The sequence below is a fragment of the Stegodyphus dumicola genome, chromosome 2 (genome assembly GCF_044657685.1).
Source record: "Stegodyphus dumicola isolate Sdum_Otavi_A_Nest chromosome 2, ASM4465768v1".
NCBI lineage: Eukaryota > Metazoa > Arthropoda > Arachnida > Araneae > Eresidae > Stegodyphus > Stegodyphus dumicola.
The window spans coordinates 249,686,493-249,711,298 of NC_140769.1; the positions used below are offsets into that span (position 1 = coordinate 249,686,493).

The 24,806-nt window shown below is 32.8% G+C and overlaps 1 protein-coding gene across 2 annotated transcripts in view; it reads right to left on the bottom strand.

The window, feature by feature from the left end:
• LOC118193503 (sarcoplasmic calcium-binding proteins I, III, and IV-like) overlaps nucleotides 1-24,806 on the bottom strand; it is a 59,610-nt gene that overhangs the window by 28,400 nt on the left and 6,404 nt on the right. The window contains exons 3-5 of one of the 2 annotated variants that reach the window (XM_035364604.2): nucleotides 16,757-16,809; nucleotides 13,378-13,491; nucleotides 8,388-8,520 (exon numbers count right to left, since the gene is read on the bottom strand). In XM_035364604.2, the coding sequence (XP_035220495.2) occupies nucleotides 8,388-8,520; nucleotides 13,378-13,491; nucleotides 16,757-16,809 (300 nt within the window). The remainder of the gene's footprint in view (nucleotides 1-8,387; nucleotides 8,521-13,377; nucleotides 13,492-16,756; nucleotides 16,810-24,806) is intronic. The other variant, XM_035364605.2, reaches the window with a different exon arrangement.

Below are 24,806 nucleotides of genomic sequence, written 5' to 3' on the forward strand. Positions count from 1 at the left end.
TTTAATTCATAATATTTGAATTAGAAACGTTTACGAGGTTCCGACAGCTAGAAAATTAAACTACATAAAATTTAAGTGAAACTGGATAACGGAAAAGTACTTTTAATATTTGAATGAAATTAAGCTTTTTATATAATTGTCTTCATTTCATGCATTTAATTGTAATATACTTATAAATAGTACTCAAAATTTTTACCATTCTGATTAATGGTTTGATAATCTTCCGCATATGAAAAAGGCCATATATGCATATTTTGACAGCGCTAAAGAACTCTCGATATTCTGCTCACTTAGGCAGCTGAAGACAGTTAATGAAAAAGTTAGTAAAAATGCAAAAAATTCATTTTTGACGAACGAATAGCAAAAATAAGAAAATAACCAAATAAAAATATACACAGAAATGCTTACACAGAAATGCTTAAACTAGTTAAATTAATGTCCACACAAAACCAAATCGCATGGTTATATGGCTACTACGCAGAACGAAAATCGCCAAATTTGGCGGGCGAATGTGTTTGGCACATCTATGTTCCAATTTTTAAATATTTCCGAATGTTAAAATTATTCATATTTTTTATTTAAAAGCATTTAATTTGATGAATTAAAGAAAGCCGAATAGAAAGATTTTTGAATTTTTAGCTTTATATCCCGAAATTTTCTGGATTATTTCCCTTCAGCCATTGCTCTGTATAATGAAGTAAAGTTCTGACTGGTAGCTAATTAAATTAAGTGTTTAAAGTACTTAAAATTCATTTACAAGTATCTTTAAAAGCTTGTGCTGGTTTACTTTCAGCAGTGATTTTGAAATATAATTAAATAAATTTTTGCTGTCATCAGTGTTATTGATTTAGATGGTTTAGAACACCATTCATGAATATAAAAATGCATGACTATGTGGTGGTATGTTTCATAGTAGAATGATATTAGAAATATATGTTACATTAGACTATATAGTTTTCTATTTTTACGTAGTAAAGAATAGAAGCATCATGTTTATTTATTTAACAGCTGAATCATTTTCTAGTCTAAATACTAAAAATAAAAACAAACAAAAAATTCTTTGTTGGTAGCATAAATTGTTTTACTTAGAAGTGGTGTAATTGTTGGGAAACAGAACATGTGTCAGATTTTCAGCTGGCACTAAAATCAATACGCCACACAGTTATTACAAACTTTGTTTTTTACTTTTATCTTAAATGTCGCTTCACCTGTTCAGATTACCAGCAATAATGCCAGCCAGCATCGATTACGTCAAAGAAAAGCGTCAAAGTTGGTATCTTTCATATCGATAAATATAACGGGTAAAGTGCTAGTTAGATTAAACTAATATACAGTGGCTCACAAAAGAATGAGATAAATTTACTAATTTAGCGATATCCCGAATCGAATTTCCATCCTTATGATAAAAAATGATCAATTTTCGAATTGCTCGTTGTTTCCTTACGACTTCGAGCCATCATGAAACATTAATTAAAATATATAACGAAGTAAGCAAGCAAAAAATAAAACCAAACAACTTAGACAGTTCTATATTACCGAGCTATTGCAGGTGCAACGTTACCGGTTCCTTAAATTAAGCCCAAGGGCACATAACATAATGAATTTAGGAAATGGAAAACATCTCGGATGAGAAAACTGAGAAAGGAAAAGTGAGAGGGGTACCAAAAAAGAAAAAGGCCAAAGGCATCTAGCATGTGAACGGAACTTGACAAGATGAAGAAAATCTGAACGGATCCTTCACAATTCAGAGGAACGACAAATGCAAAACATGGTTGAAAATGCTATATAACAACAACAAAAGTTCAATACTACTATAAAACTACACAAATTCAACCCATACAACAGAAAATTAATACACAACGACTATTACAACATCACACTAGCAATCCAAACAACTTAGAGTCTTTATCAGATAAAATGAAAGAAATTACCGCATCCAATTAAGGAGCAAGAGAAGAAGCAGAAGTCTCATGCCATGAAGGTGTGAGCAACAAGTGGTCTTATGATGGGGTCTTCATTGAGTATTTCGTAGTTGAAGACTTGGTAATAGTTCACATAGTCACATTGGACAGCTTTAGAGAAGAATTTCTCATTTGTTCTTTTAATAAATTCTGTGTTGGTTTCAAGCTTAAGATCTCTATGAAGAAGTTCATTTCGGATGAGAAAGTCAGCATCAATGATAATACGAAGAAATTCATTCTGCACTACTTGAAGATGATGTAATTGATTAGGAGAGGCAGTATTCCAAGCTGGAGATGCATAACAAAGAATAGGTCGGATAAAAGTAGCATAAATATGTCTCTTGGTTCTTAGGCTAAGGTTAGGAAATTTTCCAATTACTCGAAGAAATCTGTACATAATTCGAATTGCTTTATTTTTAACATTCTTTATCTTCTTTTGTAACTAAGGGAGCAGGCTATTGAAAAAGGAAAAGTTCTTTAAACTTAATGCGTTTTTTTTTTTTTTTTTTTTTTTTTTTTGTTTTTGTTTTTGTTTTGTTTTGTTTTGTTTTGTTTTGTTGTTTTTGCGAAGGATTAAAAGCTAAGACTTACTGGCGTTAATTTTAACTCTCCAACTGGCGCACCAGTCCTCTACAGTGTAAAGAAAATCTTGCATTTTATCAATTGCATGATTAGCGTTGATGGACTTGATGGCTATCGCCGTATCATCGGCGTAGCATGCAAGAAGAGAGTAGTTGTCAAGTCCAGGATGAGGAAAGTCTGAGATATAAAACAGGTAAAGAACAGGTCCGAGGATGCTTCCTTGTGGAACACTAGATCTGATAGGTCTCAGAGTAGAGGTTTCATTGCCTAGTGAGACGAAGAACTTGCGATGTGGGCTTTCTATTATTTAAATAGCGTGGTTCGTTATCCCATCAATAAATGCTAAATTATTTAACCTTGATGTTGGCATGCACCCTCACACAAAAACACCTCCACCGTCATGCTTTACTGTACCAACCAAAGTCTTGGGTAAGCTCCTCAATTCCCCCCCCCTCCGTACAATTATCCGACCATCGGAATCCATAATGTTAAATTTGTTTTCCTGTGCAAATAAGACATGATTCTAATACGCTATTTACCATTGATTTTGAGAAGAAAAGCCTAAGTTTTCTATTCTTTGTACTTCCAAAAAATTTTCTTCCAGCAGAGCGCCCGTGTAATCTAGCTTATCTGAATACTCGTTGAACAATTTTAAGTGAAATTGATACAGAAAAATTTTCAGTAAATTCTGTAGAAATCTTTAAAACACTATAAATCCTGGATTTTTCACAGATTTTCTAACTATAAATCTCTGATCACATTGAGTCACATCGAGTCCTCTTTGCTGTACAAACTCTTCTTACTTTATTTTGGATCCCATTTTCTTCTTGAGAGCACTTCATCACATACTACACCGTAGAATGAGATAAATTTACTAATCCCGAATCGAATTTCCATCCTTATGATGAAAAATGTTAATTCATCCTTATGATGAAAAATTTTCGAATGCTGTGCGTTGTTTCCTTACCACTTCGAGCCATCTTTAAACATTAAATAAAGTATAACGAAGTAAGCATGTAGAATTTCCCTTATATGCATAACAAATTATTTTAAGTTTGATACCTTTCCTGAACTCCTCAACTTCCCCTCACACTTCCTCGCCAGGATTAAATTTAAAGTTAAGTGAAGTGAGTATTTAAACGGGTGAATCTATGAGTTTATTCAGAGCGTGTTTTCGCTAGCCAACGCACGTTTCGTTGCTATCTCGCTGTTACGCTAGTACGTCCCTTGGCCATTTCGGATAATTGTCGCGCCTGTTAGGTTTTGTTGAGTCAACCAAAGTTAGCCATACTTTAGGGCGCTAATCCAACACTATTCTAATTAATTAGACTTCGAATTGATTTATATTCCACCGCAAGTATATAAGTTTCACCGCAAGTTGACGGTGTTATTGTAAAGCACGAAGATCGTACTTTTCTGTTATTAGTTGAAATTAACAGAGTTTTTTCTCCCTTCCTCTGTGCTGGTATTTCATTCAAGCCTGTGCTACAATTCGCCAGGTTCACTTAGGAAAGTTTGGTAGTTGTATTTTACAGTTTTTAAAGATGTTTTTAAGTTTTTATGTATTTCTGCTTGCTACGAAGTGAGAACTGAATTAATTGAATGAGAAATATATCTCCAATGAAATTTAAGGAAACAGTTTTAAAGGAAATGCTTCAAAAATTGTGTATAATTTAATAGGCCATACAAGGAAGTCATGTACTGTCCACATAAGATTTTTTTAACTTTCATGAGGCAAATCGTTATGAGATTTATATAAATTAGAGAGCTTTTTTTAACTTTTATTTCAATCTAAGTTAAATTTTTAGTAAGTATTTTGTTAAAAACTAAATTAATACGAAAATTAATTACTCTTAATCGTAAGCCAATTTTGAAATCATCGCCAAAGATATTTATTATATAAATTTAAATATAATTTCAAAATTTATAATTGAAACATTATAATTTTTTTGCAAATATGCCTAAAAATTGTTAAGATGGTAGGCAAATTTTCATGTTTTTTAAAAAGTTTATAAGAATTATTTAAAAAATATGAATATCAAAATTGTAAAAAAGAAAGTTGAATTGAAAAATAGTTCAAAGTTTAATTAAATCATTAAATGTATACAAATTCAGTTAGCATATTTATTAGGCAAAATTTTTTATTGTTAATTTTTTTAAAATGCAGCGTTAAGTGTTGGCATACATTTTTTTTTTTTTTTTTTTTTTTTTTCAGTCCAAAGGGATTTGAGTCCCGAAAGGACTATTACTTTCGTTTTGGCATTTTGCGTCGGACTCCTATAAATGTCGGTTCACTTTTCAAAACTGTTGCCACAAAATGTTAGAGTCCTGCATTATATTTGAAGAAATTAAATAATGAAAAATCTGCATAAATGTATGTCTATTTCTCGCATTGTGATAAAACAACGAATCTAGAACCAGATAATTTTGAATGACGTAATCCTACTGCGAATATGGGCATCTGAAATCCCTAATTTGAAATTTGGAATTTGTTTTATTATCGATTTCATATTTTATAAAACTTTAACGAATTTTTGAGTAACAAACTCAACGATTTAAAAGCGAGCCATGGCAACACTGTACGGGGGGGGGACCTTTTTATCTCCAGCGCGTCGAACCGTGTATCGGAAATTCTAAAGACAGGCTCATTTTAAAATTATTTTACGACATTGATATTAAACTAAATTTTATGGTTTAAGTGCGAAGAACATGATATTTAATAAATAAAGGTAACACACAAAATGTTACAAAAACGCATCTTTGGACGTAATTTAAAATCTGAAACATTCTAGATTTTCTTTTTATAATAAATTTTACTTATTTATTTTTTCTTTCAGTCTTTTCTGTTTATCATATCAATGTTTAGTTTTCTTACTAAAATGGATTTTCAAAACTGTTTTGTTATTAACATTTTGTGTGTTTATTTATTAAATACCACTTTCTTGGCGCTTACTCCCCATAAGATTAGATTAAACAGCAAAACCACTAAATATTTAAAAACAGCATAGCTTTAGAATTTCTGGTAGACAGTCTCGTGCGCTGAAGATGAAAATGTCTTTTTCCGTACAGTGTTATCACTGCTCGCTTTGAAAGCGTTGAGTTTGTTTACCAACAATTCCTTAAATTTTACAAAATGTGAATTAGATAATAAAACAAATTGGAAATTCAAAATTCGGGTTTCCAGGTGCCCATGTTCGGATGCAGGACTACGTTAATCAAAATTTGATGGCTCTAGGTAGCATTGTATTTTCACATTGCGAGAAACTTACATGCATTCATGCAGGTTCTTCATTATTTAATTTCTTTAAATATAATACAGGGCTATAATATTTGGTGGCAACAATTTGAAAAGTGATTCGACGCAAATTGCCGTTTCGAAGCTTCTGGGCCCCTTTGGGCTAAATATTCTACAGTCAACAAAAAAAAAAAAAAAAAAAAAAAAAAAAAACCTTTTCTCACCACCTTAAACTCACTGAAATTGAAAGTTTGACCTAAGTTCGAAACCAGACGAACGGGCGAGTTGCATGGTCATATTCGTGACTTTCGTCATGTGTAACGTGTATACGAACCAGTTTCCTTTAAAATGTCCTCCGTGAAGGCGTGCCATAGCTTAGGTAGTTATATCTCGCGTGCTTTGTTATAATAATAATAATAATAATAATAATAATAAATACAAAGCATATTCATTCTTTTTCCAGAGTATGTATAATGGCAGTTTAAATGAAAATGTAAATATGATGTATTTACCTACTAGTACAACAGCTGTGAGTCAACTTACGGATCAAAATTCAATTCCTATATTCAGCTTATTTTATTTGATAATTACATTTTCTCATGAAGGAAGTGGAAGTAACAGCACCGCTATAACATCAGACGATTTTTAGGGGAGGGGGAATGTGATATTGATCAGTGTTTTCATGGAATTTCTTGGAAAGAAATCTCAAAACAGTGCATGCGAATGAGCGTCATATTCTTGGAACAAATTAGCGAAGAAGTGGTTGAAATAGCGGGTACGCTGGATTCAGACATCAGGTGAAGAATAAATGGATCACGATAAAGGTGAAATGACTGATGATAATTTGATTGATTTCCAGAATGACAAAGCTATAGAAAGAGAAAGGAGAAACGGTGAAGAAAAGCCATCAAGATAATTAACTGCAAAAGAATTTTCTGGGGCATTTTCTACATTAAATCAAGGACTTCAGATACTCTCAAATATAGATAAAAACACTGATCTTTTTGGCAAAGCTGAAAAATAAACTCGAAACGCAGTCGGATATTATGGCGAAATATGTGCAGCAATTAAATACGAAGAGAAAATTAGCGAAGTCCTGGTTAAAGACATTATTTCCGATTGCAATGAATCATCCAAATAAGTAAAAAACAGCCAACAAATAAATCTAAATAAGTAACTCAGTAGTTATTTTTAGTTCAAGGCACCGTTTCTATGCTTTTGAGTTTTAGTTCATGTTAACTAATTAAAAAAAAATTGTAAAAAGTGTACATCTTAATTTTACAAAGTCTATATGTATGTATTGCACATGGGCATATCTATACAAATAAATCGTTTAAAAATCTTACGTATGTTTTATATTCATTAAACCTAATTAATAAAATATTATCAAAATATGCTAATTAAAAGTCAAATTAATAAAAGTGCTATCAAAGATATGGAGAATAAAATAAGTCGCGGACTTACTTCAGAAACGACTTAACGATTACATTAATAGTTAACTATGAAATTTACTTATAGTTTATATTACAATCTATCCGACGATGTAAAGAGTACAAATGTTAAGACTACAGTTCTTCAGTTCGATCTTTAAATGAAGATATTTGGGAACGACCCGGAAAAAATCTTACATCAAATTAAAAGAAAAAAAAAAAAAAAAATCTGAAATGTTTCAGATTTTAAATTACGTCCAAAGGGGCGTTTTTTTAACGTTTTGAGTGTTACCTTTATTTATTAAATATCATGTTCTTTGCACTTAAACCATAAAATTCAGTTCAAGAGCAATATCGCAAAATAATGTTAAATTAAGCATATCTTTAGAATTTCCGATATACACAGTCTCGCGAGCTGGAGATAAAAGTATTTTTTTTATATATAACGTTGCCATTTCTCGCTTTTAAAGCATTGAGTTTGTAAATCAAAAATTCGTTAAAGTTTTACAAAATATAAAATCTATAATAAAACAAATTCCAAATTTGGGATTTCAGATGCCCATATTCGCAGTAGGATTTCGTCATTCAAAATTCGATGGCTCTAGGTACCATTGTTTTATCACAATGCGAGAAATAGACAATCATTTATGCAGATTTTTCATTATTTAATTTCTTCAAATATAATGCAGGACTCTAACATTTTGTGGCAACAGTTTGAAAAGTGAACCGACGTTTATGAGTCCGACGCAAAATCGCAAAACGAAAACAATAGTCCTTCAGGGACAAAGCCCCTTTGGACTAATAAATAAATAAAATTTTGAAACATTCGCTACGATTTACACATAAACCTCGGTGGAGAATCCGTATGCTGAATTTCTAAACATGTGTAAAGCAAAAACGAGCCAATTTCCCTCAGAGAATCCTCCAAGAAGGAATCTCTCCACTTAGGCAGATAGCCCTCGTGACTTTTAAATAAATGAATTTCTTAACTCTCGGTCTCTTTTTTCCTGTGCTATACGTTACAGAAGTTAGGCAGACAATTCTTTGTTTTGATATTGTAATAAATGCACTGGATCTATTCGCGTTTCGTAGCCTCTCAACATGACAATTATATTTTTCGAAAAAGAAACATAATTTCAAATATGTTTAAAAAAGAGTTAAACTTTGAAGCAAACTTACTATTTGAATCCATAATGAAGAAAAAAAGTTGTAAATACGTCTGTAAAAAATCTGGTAATTCCTTGTGTGATTTTGTTTGCTGCCCCAAATTATGAAAAAACTTCAGCCACTCATCGAATTCCACAATTTTGTCCTATAGCATAAATACAGAAACAAATATTAAAAATATGTTAAAATTAAAAGACACAGTAAACAGAAGAATAAAAAAAAACATCTTAATGATTATAACAGAAATTTTTTAAGGGATAATGATAACATGAACTTCACATTAGAATTTACTACGGATGTCCAAGAGCTGCATGCAATCACAATACCAACAATTAGTAAAACTCAGTCACTGTTTGTACTGACTTGAATCAAAAGGCTCAATATGTTTGGAAAAACAGATGAGTAATCTCCCTTCTTCAGGATGAAAGGGGGAGGGGAGAGAGACAATTTTATTTGTCTAAAAAAATACATTGAATCTCTTAATTTGAAATTAACAAATTATCAATAAATCCAAAATTATTTAATTTATTTAGATATAAAAGCAGTTTTCAGATACGTAGTTAAGTTTTAGATCTTTATTAATTTTTGTTAATTTTAAATCTTTGTTAGTCTTAATTAATATTAGATCTTTACTGGATTTATAATTAGCAAAATTTTAAATTTTAGTTTTCAAATGTAAATTTAATTTCAAGAAATCTTTCGTTTAAAATATGCGTATTTGCTATAATTTTGCATATGCTGTTAAAACGTTTTAGGAAACCAGAAGCTTTAATGCATAAGCCTCTTACGTATCTTTGTGATTAAATTAATTATTTAACTGAAACAGCAGTAACATTTCGCCATGCTCAATTGATATTTTTCCTGGTCTTTTTTTACTTCACCTGGAATTTTTTATTGAAACTACAGATCGATTTTCTAGATTGGACACTTTCGATGGAACTAAAACACATTTTCTCTATAAAATAGGTCACCTTCGCGGAAAATTCATATTGCGGGACCTCTCGTTCCGGCCTACTAAAAACAAAATAGGTTGTTACTTTATTGGTAACATTTCTTTCTCTGAGAAGCTGTACTCCTAGTTTTTATCTTAGTCTTAAAAGTTCTTGATTTTAAGTATTATACAGGTCTACCATACATACGTGAATAAGCGGATTTCAAAACAGCTCTATTATTAAATGCATTACGCATATAATAATAACCGATTCACAAAAAGAACCGGAACCTCAACAAACTTTGCTCCCACTAAAATATTCTTTGTATACCCGATTGATCAGATGATACATATCCAAACGGTAGTCGATCTCGATTTACACTTTTGTAGCATAGGCTACAGGTCTCTTGATCATCTAATAGCGTGTTATTTCTTCTTTATGAAAGCCCACCAGGGACCGAGCGGTAAAGTCGCTGAACGCTGGTAGTACGGTTCGAGGTTCAAATCCCGCGAATGGGTTAGGCGTATGGGTGTTTTTCTGGTTTTCCTCATGTGTAACGTGTATACGAGCCAGTTTTCCTAAGGAAGTCCTCCACGAAAGCATCCCTTCCCTTAGGCAGATAGCCCTTGAGGCTTCGCAGTAACATAAAACGAACCAAACTTTTTTGAAAGGTACGTTAGGGACTAGGTTTCCGTACGTACTCCCATTACGAGAAATACTGGTAGACCACAGAGAACGCATCAGATATAACCAGTGACATGGAAATGCTGTTAAAATACATGGACCAAACTTCGATTATGTTTAAAATGTGTGCGCGTGAACTACGGAGCATACACTGATCATTTGTAATGTGTGAAAAAAAGTTGCTTATTGTCTAGATACTTTTATGCATGAATTATTACTGTGTATTTAATACTTCGAAAGGCATAGTATTTCGAAGTCCGATGAATCATTCATATTAGCCATGTGTTTGTTCTAGACGGTAGCATAAATATGTATTGCAGCAGTAAGGACTTTTTTTTTTAATAATGGCTGGGCGCTTTATTCAACAGCCTTGCACTACAAGGGTTTGAAGTGGTGGCCATTTTATTACTGAACCACCTAATGCATGGCCACTATTGCCTTCTATGAAGTGACAGACAGTTACAACTATGCCTTCTCCCGGATTTGAATCATCTGGGCCCATCGCTACGGCAATACGGACACACATCATTAGGTGTGTAACTGATAAGAATATGAAGTTATGACGTATTGAAGAAGACATAGGTTTAAAAACTGGTTAATATATAAATTTCACTCTCCACAGTATAGATCCTATCCATGAATGTAATGATTAATTGATTGTATATTTTTTTTTCATACGGATTATTATATAACAATTATTGTGAAGATTACTTTATACGTCATTATAATATTACTATCATTAATTCAATGAATGGCGCCGGCGGTGGATGGTAGATTCTTTTTCCGTCGCATGGACGTAACTCTGATTGGTGCAGAACCTTAGGTGAGGTCTATACGACGGCGTTTCGGTCACTAACCACTATATCAATCGAAAGGCTCAATAAAGAAAGAAATTGCGCATACTGAGTAAAAACCAATATGCTTATAATTATGAGAAATACCGAAAAGAATGTGTAGTGTTTGTGTAAGAAAATTATCCGTAAATTTCTAAGTAAGGGAAAAAAAATTACGTATTTCATAACTGATGAATTTAAGACCTGGACTGATAATTGCTTTGATATTTTCATTTTGATTACACAAAAGCAGTGTCAAATTATATATAAGAAAAAAATTGTAGCTTGATCTTACAGGTTAATGTCAATTGGATTTCCTTTGAAATTCTCTTTAGCTATGGATCTACAGTAGGGAATGTAAAATATTTTGCAATCTGCATATATATATTGCATCGATCATTTGTAGTCAGTCTACTCCACTCAGAAGTCACGGTGCAGTTTTTATAGGTGAACTGGCTGCTGCAATTATTCTCACAGTAAATGAAGAAAACAAAAGTTTGGCATTCATACTTATTGTTCACTCAATAACTGAAGTCTCCATACACAACTGTATGAATTATTACTCCATATACAACAGCACGCAGCAGTGTATGTAGAGTGAAAAACACAAAGAATGCCTCCAAAAGGAACTTCAGAACCTGCGCTCAGCTTAACGCTCCAACAGAACTGCTAACAGTATATAAAAGTATATATAAACTTTGATGCTATATAATTACTATCCGCTGTCAATTTCTTTTCTCTTTCCCTGTCAACTACTTTTAGTACCTCCATAGGAGACACAAGGATCAAGACATACTCTACACTGGTCAAGATATAGTCTAGACTGGTCAACATAACAATTACAGAATGCAATTTAACAAGTATGTATTTAAAAATCGCATCTTAGAATAAAATAATTATAATTAACAGAACAGGTAGGCCTGTTTTTTGCTGAGCATATTTTAAAATCTTAAAACTGGACAAAAAACCGCCTTCATTTCTTATTCCACGTTAATTATCTCGTACTGTTTACTTTACGCCGCGCAATAGTCACCAAATGCCCAGCTTTGCACAAATAAGGCATCGAAATAGAATTAAGAATGGCTTAGTTCTACCACTTAGCAACGAATTTTTCATCTTTTCCTGACATCTAACTTTCAGACAATATCATGAAGCCAGATTTTGCTTTCTGGTATCTATAATTTCCTTCTACAGAAACAAATCTGGATGTAGTTTTGCCTCTTATTGAGTCCCAAAAGTATGCCTGTCGCATGCTAACCTATCGACGTTATCTTTTTGAAGATATTTTTCAAATCAATTAGTAATCTGTTCGGTGCTTTTCTGTAAATAGTGCCCGTTAGATGTCCTTCGTATTATAATACAAATACATCGATTGTTGGATTCTAAATCTCTGTCGGCTAAACGTTAATCAGTAGATTACAGAAACATTTCGAAGTGCTCCAGGAAGCTCACCGAACAGCTCGAAGGAGTGCTGTTTACTCTTTGAAGGGCGGTGGTTATCTGCAGTAACCACCTATTCCATTCAACGTCTTACTCACTCGTGTGAGTGGCTTTCACGACTGACCGTTTCTGAAGTTCCCTTGTAGCTCACTAGACGACAATCAAGAAACATAAGCCAATCAAGAAACATAAGCCAATCAAGAAACATAAGCCAATCAAGAAACGTAAGCCAATCAAGAAATGTAAGCCAATCAAGAAACATAAACCAATCAAGAAACATAAGCCAATCAAGAAAAGTAAGCCAATCAAGAAGCATAAGCCAATCAAGAAACATAAGCCAATCAAGAAACGTAAGCCAATCAAGAAATGTAAGCCAATCAAGAAACATAAACCAATCAAGAAACATAAGCCAATCAAGAAACGTAAGCCAATCAAGAAATGTAAGCCAATCAAGAAACGTAAGCCAATTAAGAAAAGTAAGCCAGTTGATGCAGCAAATTCGTCTTCAAGAAGATAAGCATCAGCCATCGAAGACAACATCACGACGATGTACACTCTGCAGCACCAAGAAAAAGCCTCTAAGAACAGTGTTGGAATGCAGCACATGCAAATCTGCTTGAAAAAGGAAAACTGTTTCTATAAGTACCATAGAGAATGATTTGTAGGGATGTGTTCTGTGGGCGGTGGTCACTGACTATAACCACCAGAAGTGGTCATTTTTTTCACGCGTCTTGGTGCGACAAAATATGTGTAACTGTCGCAAATAATTTCACTGTAACACCTGATATAGTAAATAAAACAAGAGATTTACTGGAAAAGTTAATTGCCTTTTCCTACCCGTCAAAGAATTAAGAAACATAGCTTTAACAAATGACAGCTTTAATTAAATTCAATTTTGAAAATTCATAATCAGCATGCTATCTAAGATAATATTAATTCTGATCCTATTTCTATTCATGAACATACGATATTATAGCTTTACTTCAAAAATGGTATTCTTCAGGAAGAAAAGATATTCTAGAATATCCCTCATAACGAACTGGTGAATCGATCAATAATTGGTGAATTATCAAAATAGCTGAATTTGTTTTCAATATGTACAAATTTACTCACCTTATTAAAATCTGCATGGTGGGTAAGCTCGTCCCACCATTTTCCTAAGATAGATTCCCATCTTTTGTACACGTCTTGATCTAATTTACCACGACGCTGAATCTTAGTATATTTCTAAAAAAAAGGGGAAAAGAAAGGCTATATCTTAGCATACCGAAAAGGAAAGTGAATATATATTACATGTTAATTCTATAGGTTGATTCTTCCTATTTTATTGCCATGCGAGAAATTACCATTTACTATTTGATTGCCACGCGAGAAACTGCCATTTCCTATTTTATTGCCACGCTTATTTTTGTATGCTTCATAATGTCATAATCGACGTATTATGGCAGCGCATCCACGCACATTTGATCTGCAAAATCACGAAGTTTATGCAATACGTTATCTTTCGCTTCTTTCTGGTTTGGAAGAGGCAAATTTTTATGTGCTTTATTTAGATGATATCTCAAGTCTAGTTTTTGTTTCAGCACAATTTTCATTTCGGAGATTTTTGTACTTTCTACATTCTTTAACAGTTCTTCAAATTTTGGTTTTGTTTCTTTCACAGCTAATTAATGACTTCGTAGAGACATCAGGTACTTTTTTGGAAGCAGGGAAGATGAAAAATAGCAAACCCCTTCGCCGGGAATAGAACCACGGACCACTGGAATACGCGCCCAGCGTGCAGACCTTCACACCACGAAGGCATGCCAAGAAGGCGGGAAAAATACCTTATAACTTAATAAGTAAGAAATAAAATTGACAGTACTAGCAGTATAGGTATACATAAATAGCACTTATGTCTCTCTTTTCGGCCGTCAGTGGGCATCTGTTGTGTCCGACATCTATATTGTTGATTCATTAACCTTAAATTTATGTATCCCCTTTCTGAAAATGTTTTATATGATAGATTACTTAAATTGAAGGTACATACATGCATTGTACGATCAAATACGTTTATTGAGGATGATTACGGATTGATGTTATTTATTTTGCATAGTTGTTCTAAATGTCTACTACTGTAACAATTATCGTGTTAATACTAATTTTCTGTATATAATACTCATACCAAAACTGACAAAAGATATCTATTTTCATACATTTCCATATTCAGTTTAATTTATACATATGTCGCGAATAATATTATTTAAATTTGTGCACCCCTACCTTTCAACAAAAGAAATAAGAAAAGAAAGTGTAAAACGACATGATTTTATTAATAGAACAATTTAACAGAGATTTTACAAACCATTGCTATGAGAAGAAAATTTCATACGTACTGAACAGCCAAGACAATAAAACTACACTAATCTAAGTTGAAACTAGCCTAGGTGGTAAAGCTTGATTTAGATCTTAATTTATCTGACATGGGGTCTTGTAGCCTTAATAGAAAATACTTAAATTGTAGAAAATTTCATACGTACTGATTAAGAGAATTTCACACTTCATCTTTATTTCTCTGAAAAGTCAAGGAGAGTAGTATTTTGTTTTATAGTATTTTAATTTGGCCGTCACATGAGGTGAAGTAGGATAAGTTAAGTTTACTTGTATGTCTCGGTGCTTTCACAGTTAAGCTAAAATAGTACCAGTGATAACGCATCATAGCTTTTATTGAACATTGAGGGTGAATGGGTAAATTAACTAGCTAGTTAGAAATAAGTCCTTAGTTGTTATAACATAATTTTTTTAACATCACAGTGAAAGCTGAAGTTGTGTGTCTTATCTATGTCTTATCTATTAAATATCAATGTCTCATAAATAAAATAAAAACATGAATTCAATGTAACACTATCGTTTATTAGTTGCAATCATTAAACAAAATTGCAACGTATCTAAAATGTATCTTTAAATTTTCTTTCATTCATTAATTATATTGAACAACACAAATTAAATACACTTTTTTATGCTTAAATTTCAATTACTTTACTCGGATTTCAAATACGGTTATCAAATTTTCCTAATGGGAATTGTTTGCGGAATATTTTTTAATTTTTGTGAAAATTAGCGTTATTTAAATATGTACGGTATTTAGAAAAAAGTGATAGTTAGTTTAGAATGAAACTCTAGTCGATTTTTTTCTTTGATATTTTACATTGTTTTACATCACTTTTAGCATCCAACAGCAATCAATTACATTTGGAAATTCTTCTCCCCTCCCCACTTTAAAGCATGTTTCCATTATACATAAATCCCGACTAAAATCTTCTATTCCTCGTCAGTTACGCTGTTAACCTTTCTGCGAAAGAAAAATGTGAAAATAGGGGTCTAGAAAATGATACTTAAAGAATATTTCTTAAAATATCTTATGTTAATTAACCAGTTATTAAGTCTTTAATATAACTTATTTCTCAGCAGATTGCAAATTAGCTTTGTGTGTATTTAAGCTGAGGGTTTTGAAGCTTATTGCGTCTTGCTGTTGATATTTTCCCCAGCTTTGCTTAAAACTGATACTTCGGCTTTAATATTCTCACTAGCCGACGTTTAAATCACGCGCCTTTAAAATATATAAACCAAATTATCGGTTTAATCTATAGTCTTAGACTACGTTATTGACGCTTGAATTAATCGCATGTAATTTAGAATATTCACAAGTGGTGGAATTCTGTCTGTAGCACAAATTGTACCCTATGTTAAAAAAAAAAAAAAAATAGTAAAAGAGATTATTTAAATATTGCTTTTTTTTAAGTCCAATGGGGCAATTTGCCCAGAAGGACTATTAATTTTGTTTTATTATTTTGCATTGATTCACTACCAGCGTTGTTTCACTTTTCAGATTGTTGCACCAAATATTATCGCCTTGTATTATATTTAAAGAAATTAAATAATAAAGAGTTTGCATGAATGTATGTATGTTTCTTGCATTGTGATAAAACAACGGTACCTAGAGCCATCCAGTTTCGAATAACTTAATCCTCCTGCGAATATGGGCATCTGGAAACCCAAATTTTGAATTTGTTTTATTATTGATTTCTCCTTACTTTATGAGATAAGGGTCACAGGAAACTAAAAAAATCGTAATATCTTTCCTTTTCTAAAACTTGAAGGTAAATTAATAATTAAATTAATAAATTATCTCTGATATAGAAAAGTAAAAAGTTTTTCCTTCTAAAACTTGAAGATAAATTCTCTTATACAGAAAAATAAAAGGTTTTGTCAAGATGAAGGAGAAAAGGGAGAGAAGAACTGGCTTCTTCGCTGTAAACAGAGCCACAGCAAAAATTGACTGTTTTCCCCGCTGCCATAACGACAACAATTGATTAGAGTTGTTCATTAGTTTAAGATTTATATATTAATTAATGCTTCTTTTGCACTTATTCTACTTTTTAAGTGATACATCAATTCCTTTCTTATGGCCAAATGCTGAGTTATTTACAAAAGGTCTTTTGCATAGCCTTACCTCAGCTAACTGTCGGAAATCATCCCACGACAGAACACCGTCTGCATTCACATCTGTAATAAAATGTTATCATAAGGAATGCTAATATGAAACTGTCAAAAACAAAAATTAGGTATAATATTCATATTAATATGCACAAAATTTAAATGCAAATTTAACGTGCTGAATTTCTAATTGTTCTGGATTTCTTACTATATTTTGCATTATGAATCATTGCTCAAGTAGCTGATGATCTATCTAACACTGGCATGAAATTTCAAAACTTTTAAAATGTTGCATAAAAAACTTATTTTTAAGTATGAACTCTGATGAAAATGGGGAAAATGAATGAAACTCTGATACCATGGGGGGATTAGCATTCATGTTATATTCTTGAAAATGGACTTGATTTTCAAGAATATAACATGAATGCTAATCCCCCCCCATGGTAACCTAACGAAGTGATACTATGATTTCATTTCCTATGATTTGATCTTGAATTGCAAAACGTTTTCATCAGAACGTGCCACTAAAGTAATGCAAAAGGTTGTAATATCCCAGAAGAAGTAACCGAGAGTGATGAAGTTTATAGGAAATGTAAATCTTACATGATTGTACAGAAGACTAGTCAGGTATATTAAACGAACTCAATATCCATCGCTCACCATAGTAAAAGAATTGAATAAAACCAGTGCTTAAATTGCGCCGGAGCCCACCGGAGCCCGGCTCCGGTACTTTTCAATTTTTAAGATAAATTACAATTTTAGCCGGAGCGCACCGGAGCTGTTCCGTCTTTTTGGTAGATAGGTGGCGCTCTTGATGCGCGCCGATGAAAAATATATCACTTGACGCTTGAACATGAAGAATGACGCATGTCATATTTATTTGATGCTTGATTATGTTTCATGGCCGCTATAGGCGGAAGTAATATAAGTAATATAAGTTTATCGTTAATAAATGTTATTTCTATGTTCCGTGAACTCTTGAAATTTTGATTTGAAATTCTAATGCTCTCCCAACCTTGACTCCTGAAACGAAACGATCTTTGTATTTATGACTCATGAAGAGAGACACCATACAACATTTTTTCTGGTGTCTGAAACCCGCGACAAGGGGAATTACCTTTTGAAAGGTAAGAAATTTGATTTATTTGGTATCGATCTTTGAAAACGAAACATAATGGATGATTTAGCAAAAGAGAAAAAGAAACGTGCTATTGTACGTAGTAAAGTTACTACACTTCTAAATAAACTTGAGAAATTATTATCGGAAGAATTAAGTAAAGGACATCTAGAAGATTTAAATTCATCATATGAATTGTTAATTGAATACCATGAGAAACTTAAAACTCTTGACTCAAAGATCGATGCTCTCATAATTGATGAAAAAGAATATGATAACGAACTACTTGTATGTGAAGAATATGATGAAAAAATTATAACGTTTAAAGCTAAGATTGTTAGTAAAGTAAAGAAAATTAACAGTAATGAAGTTGTTGAAAGAAGTATAATTGCAACTAGTAATGGTATTAGTAGTACTCTGAATGGTAATAATGTTGTTACAAGTAGTGCTTCAGTAATGTTACCTAAATTAAATATTGAAAAATTTGCTGGTGATCCCAGTAAATGGCTCGAATTCCTTAATTCGTATGATAATGCTATTCATTCTAATCCAAGTTTATCTAAAATAGATAAGTTTACATATTTGAAAAGTTTATTATCTGGTTCAGCATATAATTGTGTTTCTGGTTATGCTTTATCTGAAGAAAATTATGATCTATGCATTAAAAGTTTAGAAGAGAGGTTTGGTCGTAAAGATGTTATTATATCAAAATTCATGCAGATGTTGTTACAGTTAGAACCAGTTAAAAGTTCTTCAAATGTTTTTGGGTTAAGAAAGCTCTATGATCAGTTACAAATCTGCGTTAGAAATTTAAGTAGTTTAGATGTTACTAGCGGTTCATACGGACAGTTATTGAACCCAATAATTCTTAAATTGTTACCTGAAGATTTAGCTCTTGAATTCCATAGAAAAAGAACATCTAACCAAAATATAGAAGTAAGTGAATTAATAGAGTTCATTAAAATAGAAACTGAATGCCGAGAAGCAAGTATTTTGATTAATAGCTCAAAAGGTAATAAATACACAGGGGTTAATCCTAAACAAGGGTTAAAAAATTATAAAGTCAAATCACAAGCTTCTGCTTTTAACACATCGGTAAAAATGTTTTGCATATTCTGCAAATCAAACGAACATACATCTGCCGGATGTTTGAAATTTTCCGACGAACAAAAACGAAAGAAATTAAAACATGAAGGTCGCTGTTACAGATGCTTTCTGAGATCACATTTGCGGTCGTTTTGTCATTCAAAAATACAACCATGCGAAAATTGTAACGACAAAAATCATAATAAACTTTTCTGCCGTTTGAAATCGAAAGAAATGGAAGATGTTAACTCCGCAGATACGCAAAATAAAACTTTAGTATCTACTTCCCACTGTAATACTCTAAAACCTGAAAATAGTGTGCTTTTACAGACATGTTCTGTTATTGCTCAAAGCAAAAATAAATCGAGAATCGTAAGATTATTAATTGATTCAGGTAGTGAACGAAACTTCATCACCCACAAGTTAGCGCGCGATTTGGAATTGCAAGTCATTAGAAAAGAATTTCTAACAATTTATTCGTTTGGAAATCAGCGCGGTAACTCGCAAGAATTTGATGTAATATAGTCTAAAAATAAAAAATAAAAACGATGATCGCTGCCTTGTTGTAGAAGCTATCGGGATAGAATTAATATCATCAATAAACTTCCAGGCGCCATCAACATATCAAAACATTAAAGAATTTATGACTAAAAAAGGTTTGGAACTTTCGGACACAAGTCCCGTTAATGAGAACATAAATATTCTGCTTGGCGCGGAGCATTTCTGGTATATACAAACAGGAAGTAATTCAATGATAAATGATGGTTTGTTTATAGTACCGACGATATTTGGATACACAGTGATGGGTAAAGTAAAAAATAATAATACTCGAATTAATGCGTTGTTTTTATCTACCGTTGAAGGAAACACATTTGATTTGCAGTCATTTTGGAAATTGGATTCGCTAGGAATTGAAAGTGAAAACAAAACATTTTCGGAAACTGATTTGGATACTATTAAGCATTTTAACGACAGTTTAAAATTTAATAACGGCAGATACGAAACAAAACTCTTTTGGAAGGACAATAAATCACAACTCGCTGATAATTTTTTCGTTGCTAAACAACGATTTCTAGGACTAAAGCATAAATTAAAGGGAAATGATTTCCTATATAATGAATATGATAATATAATTAGAGAACAAGTTGAAAGGGGGATTGTTGAACAATGTAAGTTTGTTGAAAATGAACCTAACTGTTATTATATGCCTCATAGGCCAGTTATACGTGAAGAAAAAGTAACAACAAGAATAAGAATAGTTTATGATGCCTCTTCTAAGTCTGAAGGAGCTAAATCGTTAAATGAATGTTTGATATCAGGCCCTAATTTAAATCCTAACTTGTTGGATATAATTTTAAAATTTCGCGTACATAAAGTTGCATTTTGTGCAGACATAGAGAAGGCTTTTCACCAAATTCAAATTGATAGTGAAGATAGAAATTTTTTAAGGTTCTTGTGGTTTGATCATTCTTACGACAATAGTGACAATAGTTTAGGCTTTAAGGTTTTCCGAATGTGCCGAGTGCCGTTTGGAATGACAACAAGTCCGTTTATTTTGTCCGCCACTATCAAACATCATATTAAGGGTTATGAAAAGAAATATAGCAAAGCTGTTGACATGTTAAATAAGTCCCTATATGTTGATGATCTTATCCATGGAGCAGACTCCGTTGAAGAAGTTTTCTCATTATCAACTGATGCAGTTAAAATTCTTCAAGACGCTGGTATGAACTTAAGAAAATTTGAATCAAATTCCGTATCTTTAAAAAATCATTGGCAAGATATTGGTTTAATTAATAAGGAAGATAATTTGGATAAGAAAACGTTAAAGGTGCTGGGAATAATTTGGGATTTGGATGAGGACACATTGAAATTTGATGTACAAGAACTTTTACAACCAGTTGACTGGAAACACGTTACAAAGCGAAAGGTATTACAGATTGTGGCAAAAATTTATGACCCAGTTGGATTCATTGCACCCTTTGTTATCAGAATAAAATTCTTATTACAAGAGTTATGGGAATTGGGTATTGATTGGGACACAATTTTGCCCAGTTATTTGAGTGAAAATTTTAAAACTTGGTACTTTGAAATTGAAGTTATTCTCAACTTGTGTATTCCTAGAAAATACATATTAAATGATGAATGTGTAAATTTCGATAAAATAGAGCTTTTTGTCTTTTGTGACGCCAGCCTCAAGGGATATGGAGCTATTGCATATTTTCGTGATCCTGATTCTTGCTGTACGTCTTTTGTTCTTTCAAAGAGCCGTGTATCCGCACTTAAAAAATTAACCTTGCCTCGTTTGGAACTTATGGGAGCTATTATTGCCGCAAGAATAGTTAAATATTTAAGGAAATTATTTAATATCAAAGAAGATAATGTATTTTGTTTTAGTGACTCTAAAATTGTTCTTCACTGGATCAGGGGTACCGCTGATAAATGGAAACCCTTTGTTGCTAATCGTGTACGTGAAATACAAGATGTTGTATCACCTTCACAATGGAAATACTGTAAGGGAAATGACAATCCGGCTGACATAGTTTCACGTGGATTAAGAGCTTCTGACCTAGTGGGAAATAAACTTTGGTTCAATGGACCAGTGCGGTTAAAAGAGAAAAATTTGCCTTCATCATCTTTTGATCCTTTGATCGAGCCTATGGGGGAAGAGGTACAGGTAGAACAGCGTCAAACTACTGTATGTTCTGTTATTAGCCAAGAGGCTGAATTTGAATTGACATCCAGATTTTCATCCTGGAAAAAATTGAAACGCGTAACTGCATGGTGTTTAAGATTCTGCCACAATATTAAACCTACATCTTTAAAACTCAAGGGTTTTTTAACAGTTCAAGAATTGGATAAGGCAAGCAATTTGATTTTTAAAATCATGCAAAATTCCGAATTTAGAGAAGAAATTAGACTTTTGAAAGCAGGGAAGAAATTGAATCTCAGCAGTAAAATCCTGAAATTAAATCCTTTTCTTGATAGAGAAGAAATCCTTAGAGTCGGTGGTAGACTCTGTAACTCGAATCTTTCAGAAAACACAAAGTATCCAATCATTCTTCCCAAAAGTCACCAAGTTACTGAATTGATAGTCAAACACTTTCACGAAGTGAACCTTCACGGAGGAGCCACATTAACATTATCTGCTCTGCGACAGAAATATTGGATCGTTAATGGCCGAGAAATTGTAAGAAAAATAATTTGGAAATGTATAAAATGTTTTAAAAATCGAACAAGCACATCCAGTCAGATAATGGGCGACCTACCTGCTTCTCGCGTATTGCCGGATAGAACATTCTCGAATACAGGACTAGATTTTGCAGGCCCCTTTTTAATTAAAGCTAGGAAAGGAAGAGGAGGAACGAGATATAAATGTTACGTTTGCCTTTACGTATGCTTCACCACAAAGGCCATTCACCTAGAAGTGGTCAGTGATCTAACAGCTGAAGCATTCCTAGCATCTCTGAAAAGATTTGTGTCACGTAGAGGAAAACCCAAGAAAATCTTTTCAGATAGAGGAACCAGCTTTGTTGGGGCTGATCGAGAATTAAGAAGATACATAGATACACTTTCCTCAGACGAAGCATTTCAAAACTACCTGAGCGGTGAAAATATTCAATGGATCTTCAATCCTCCTGCTGCCCCTCACTTTGGAGGCCTTTGGGAGGCTGGAGTGAAACAAATGAAGATTCACTTAAAGCGGACTATTGGTACCCAGGTTCTGACATACGAAGAATTTCACACCTTAATTACACAGATCGAGGCGTGTTTGAATTCAAGGCCAATAGTTTCCATCTCATCTGACCCTGAAGATTTTAATCCTTTAACACCTGGACATTTCCTAATTGGGACTACATTAACCGCAATTCCTGAACCTGATCTTACAAATAATAAGCTAACACCTGCTGAAAGATGGAAATTGACACAGCAAATTTTCCAGAGCTTTTGGAAACGTTGGTCTAGAGATTATCTTTCACAATTACAAGGGCGTACCAAATGGTTGAGGGATAAACCAAATTTAGCCCTCAATGACTTAGTCTTGATAAAGGACGAAAATTTGCCTCCATTAAAGTGGCGATTTGGACGAGTAATTGAACTATATCCTGGTGCTGATGGAAAAGTTCGTGTTGTGAAACTAAAAACTTTATTGGGTGAAATGAAGCGTCCTATACATAAACTTTCCCGCTTACCATTGAGTGAATAAGACTCTAAAACAAAAAAAAACCATTAATTGTATATTCATAATTTGTGTCTTTATTATTATTATTAATTCAATTATGTTTCAGATTCAGAGAATGGACCACAATTGTGGATTATGGTAATTTAGCAGTTTCATTATTTTGATTTCCTTCTAGAGATTGTAAGTATGTTTTATTTGTAAAATTTTGTGCTAAATTTAATGTTGTTATTCAATTTAAATTTGTCATTATGCATTTTTATTTTATATGATATACTGTTGAACTTTTGGAAAACTTGTTTGAATCTAAAATTGAAGATCTTTATAATAATGTTGTAATGAACCAATGTTCATCGGGGCGGAGTATGTTCCGTCTTTTTGGTAGATAGGTGGCGCTCTTGATGCGCGCCGATGAAAAATATATCACTTGACGCTTGAACATGAAGAATGACGCATGTCATATTTATTTGATGCTTGATTATGTTTCATGGCCGCTATAGGCGGAAGTAATATAAGTAATATAAGTTTATCGTTAATAAATGTTATTTCTATGTTCCGTGAACTCTTGAAATTTTGATTTGAAATTCTAATGCTCTCCCAACCTTGACTCCTGAAACGAAACGATCTTTGTATTTATGACTCATGAAGAGAGACACCATACAACAGGAGCCCTAAATAAGATGAGCTCCGGTATTGCTTTTTATAAAACTGAACAACAATTTAAAGGGAAAAAAATTAGAATTCATAACGTTTTAGTTTAACAATAAGCAGACTTTGCAATACTCTATTTCCCTAGAAATACGAACTCGTGAGAACATGAGACGTTCAAGTAAAGTTCCCTCACTCAAATGCGGAAACCCTTTTCCTTTAAGAAGGGCAATAAATTTGGGGAAGTTTGTTTAGGAACGCGTAAATTTCTCGCCATGCCATCGTATCTAGTGTATTGTTATCGATGGTTAGTTATCCTCGCAAGAAGGAAAACTTGTGTTCTTAAATGTGCGTTAAGTGACAGCGAGTACAGTAAGAGTGAAATACTGAGATTACATCCTATACGTCCTATACATCGTCTTCCCACAGTATCCACTAATGTGGGAGAAAGCATAAACAGCAACTTTACATTCATCCTTAGGAGTCAGATTCAGGACTCATTTTCCCCCTGATACACATCTGCTTAGTGGCTATAATTATAACAGCAGAGAGCCGCGGTCAAAGAGAACGTTCTCTCTCACCAAGATTCCCCTCATTTTTTGTTTCCACTCACTCATACCCTCGTTCTGTTTCGCCCTGGAATTTTCATCAGCTATACTTTAAGTATATTTAATTTTTGTGATGATAAAAGAACTTTTTCACCCTCCTATGATCAGAGCTTAAATTGGGCCGGAGCCCCCCCCCGGAATATATCGGGTTCCGGTGCTTCTTAGTTTTTGTAATACATCATAATTCTAGCCGGAACGCACAGGAGCCCTGAATAAGAAGGCTGCGCCACTTCTTTTATGTAACTGAATTACAATTACAGTAGAAATTTTATCTCGAAAATCTTATTTTAACAATAAATTTATATTAAAAATCGCTTCTTAAATTTCAATTTATCCCTTTACATTTTATTTAATTTTAATTATTTAATTACTTCAATCTTTAATTATTTCAATAAATAATAGTTAATTATCTAATAATTATCAATTA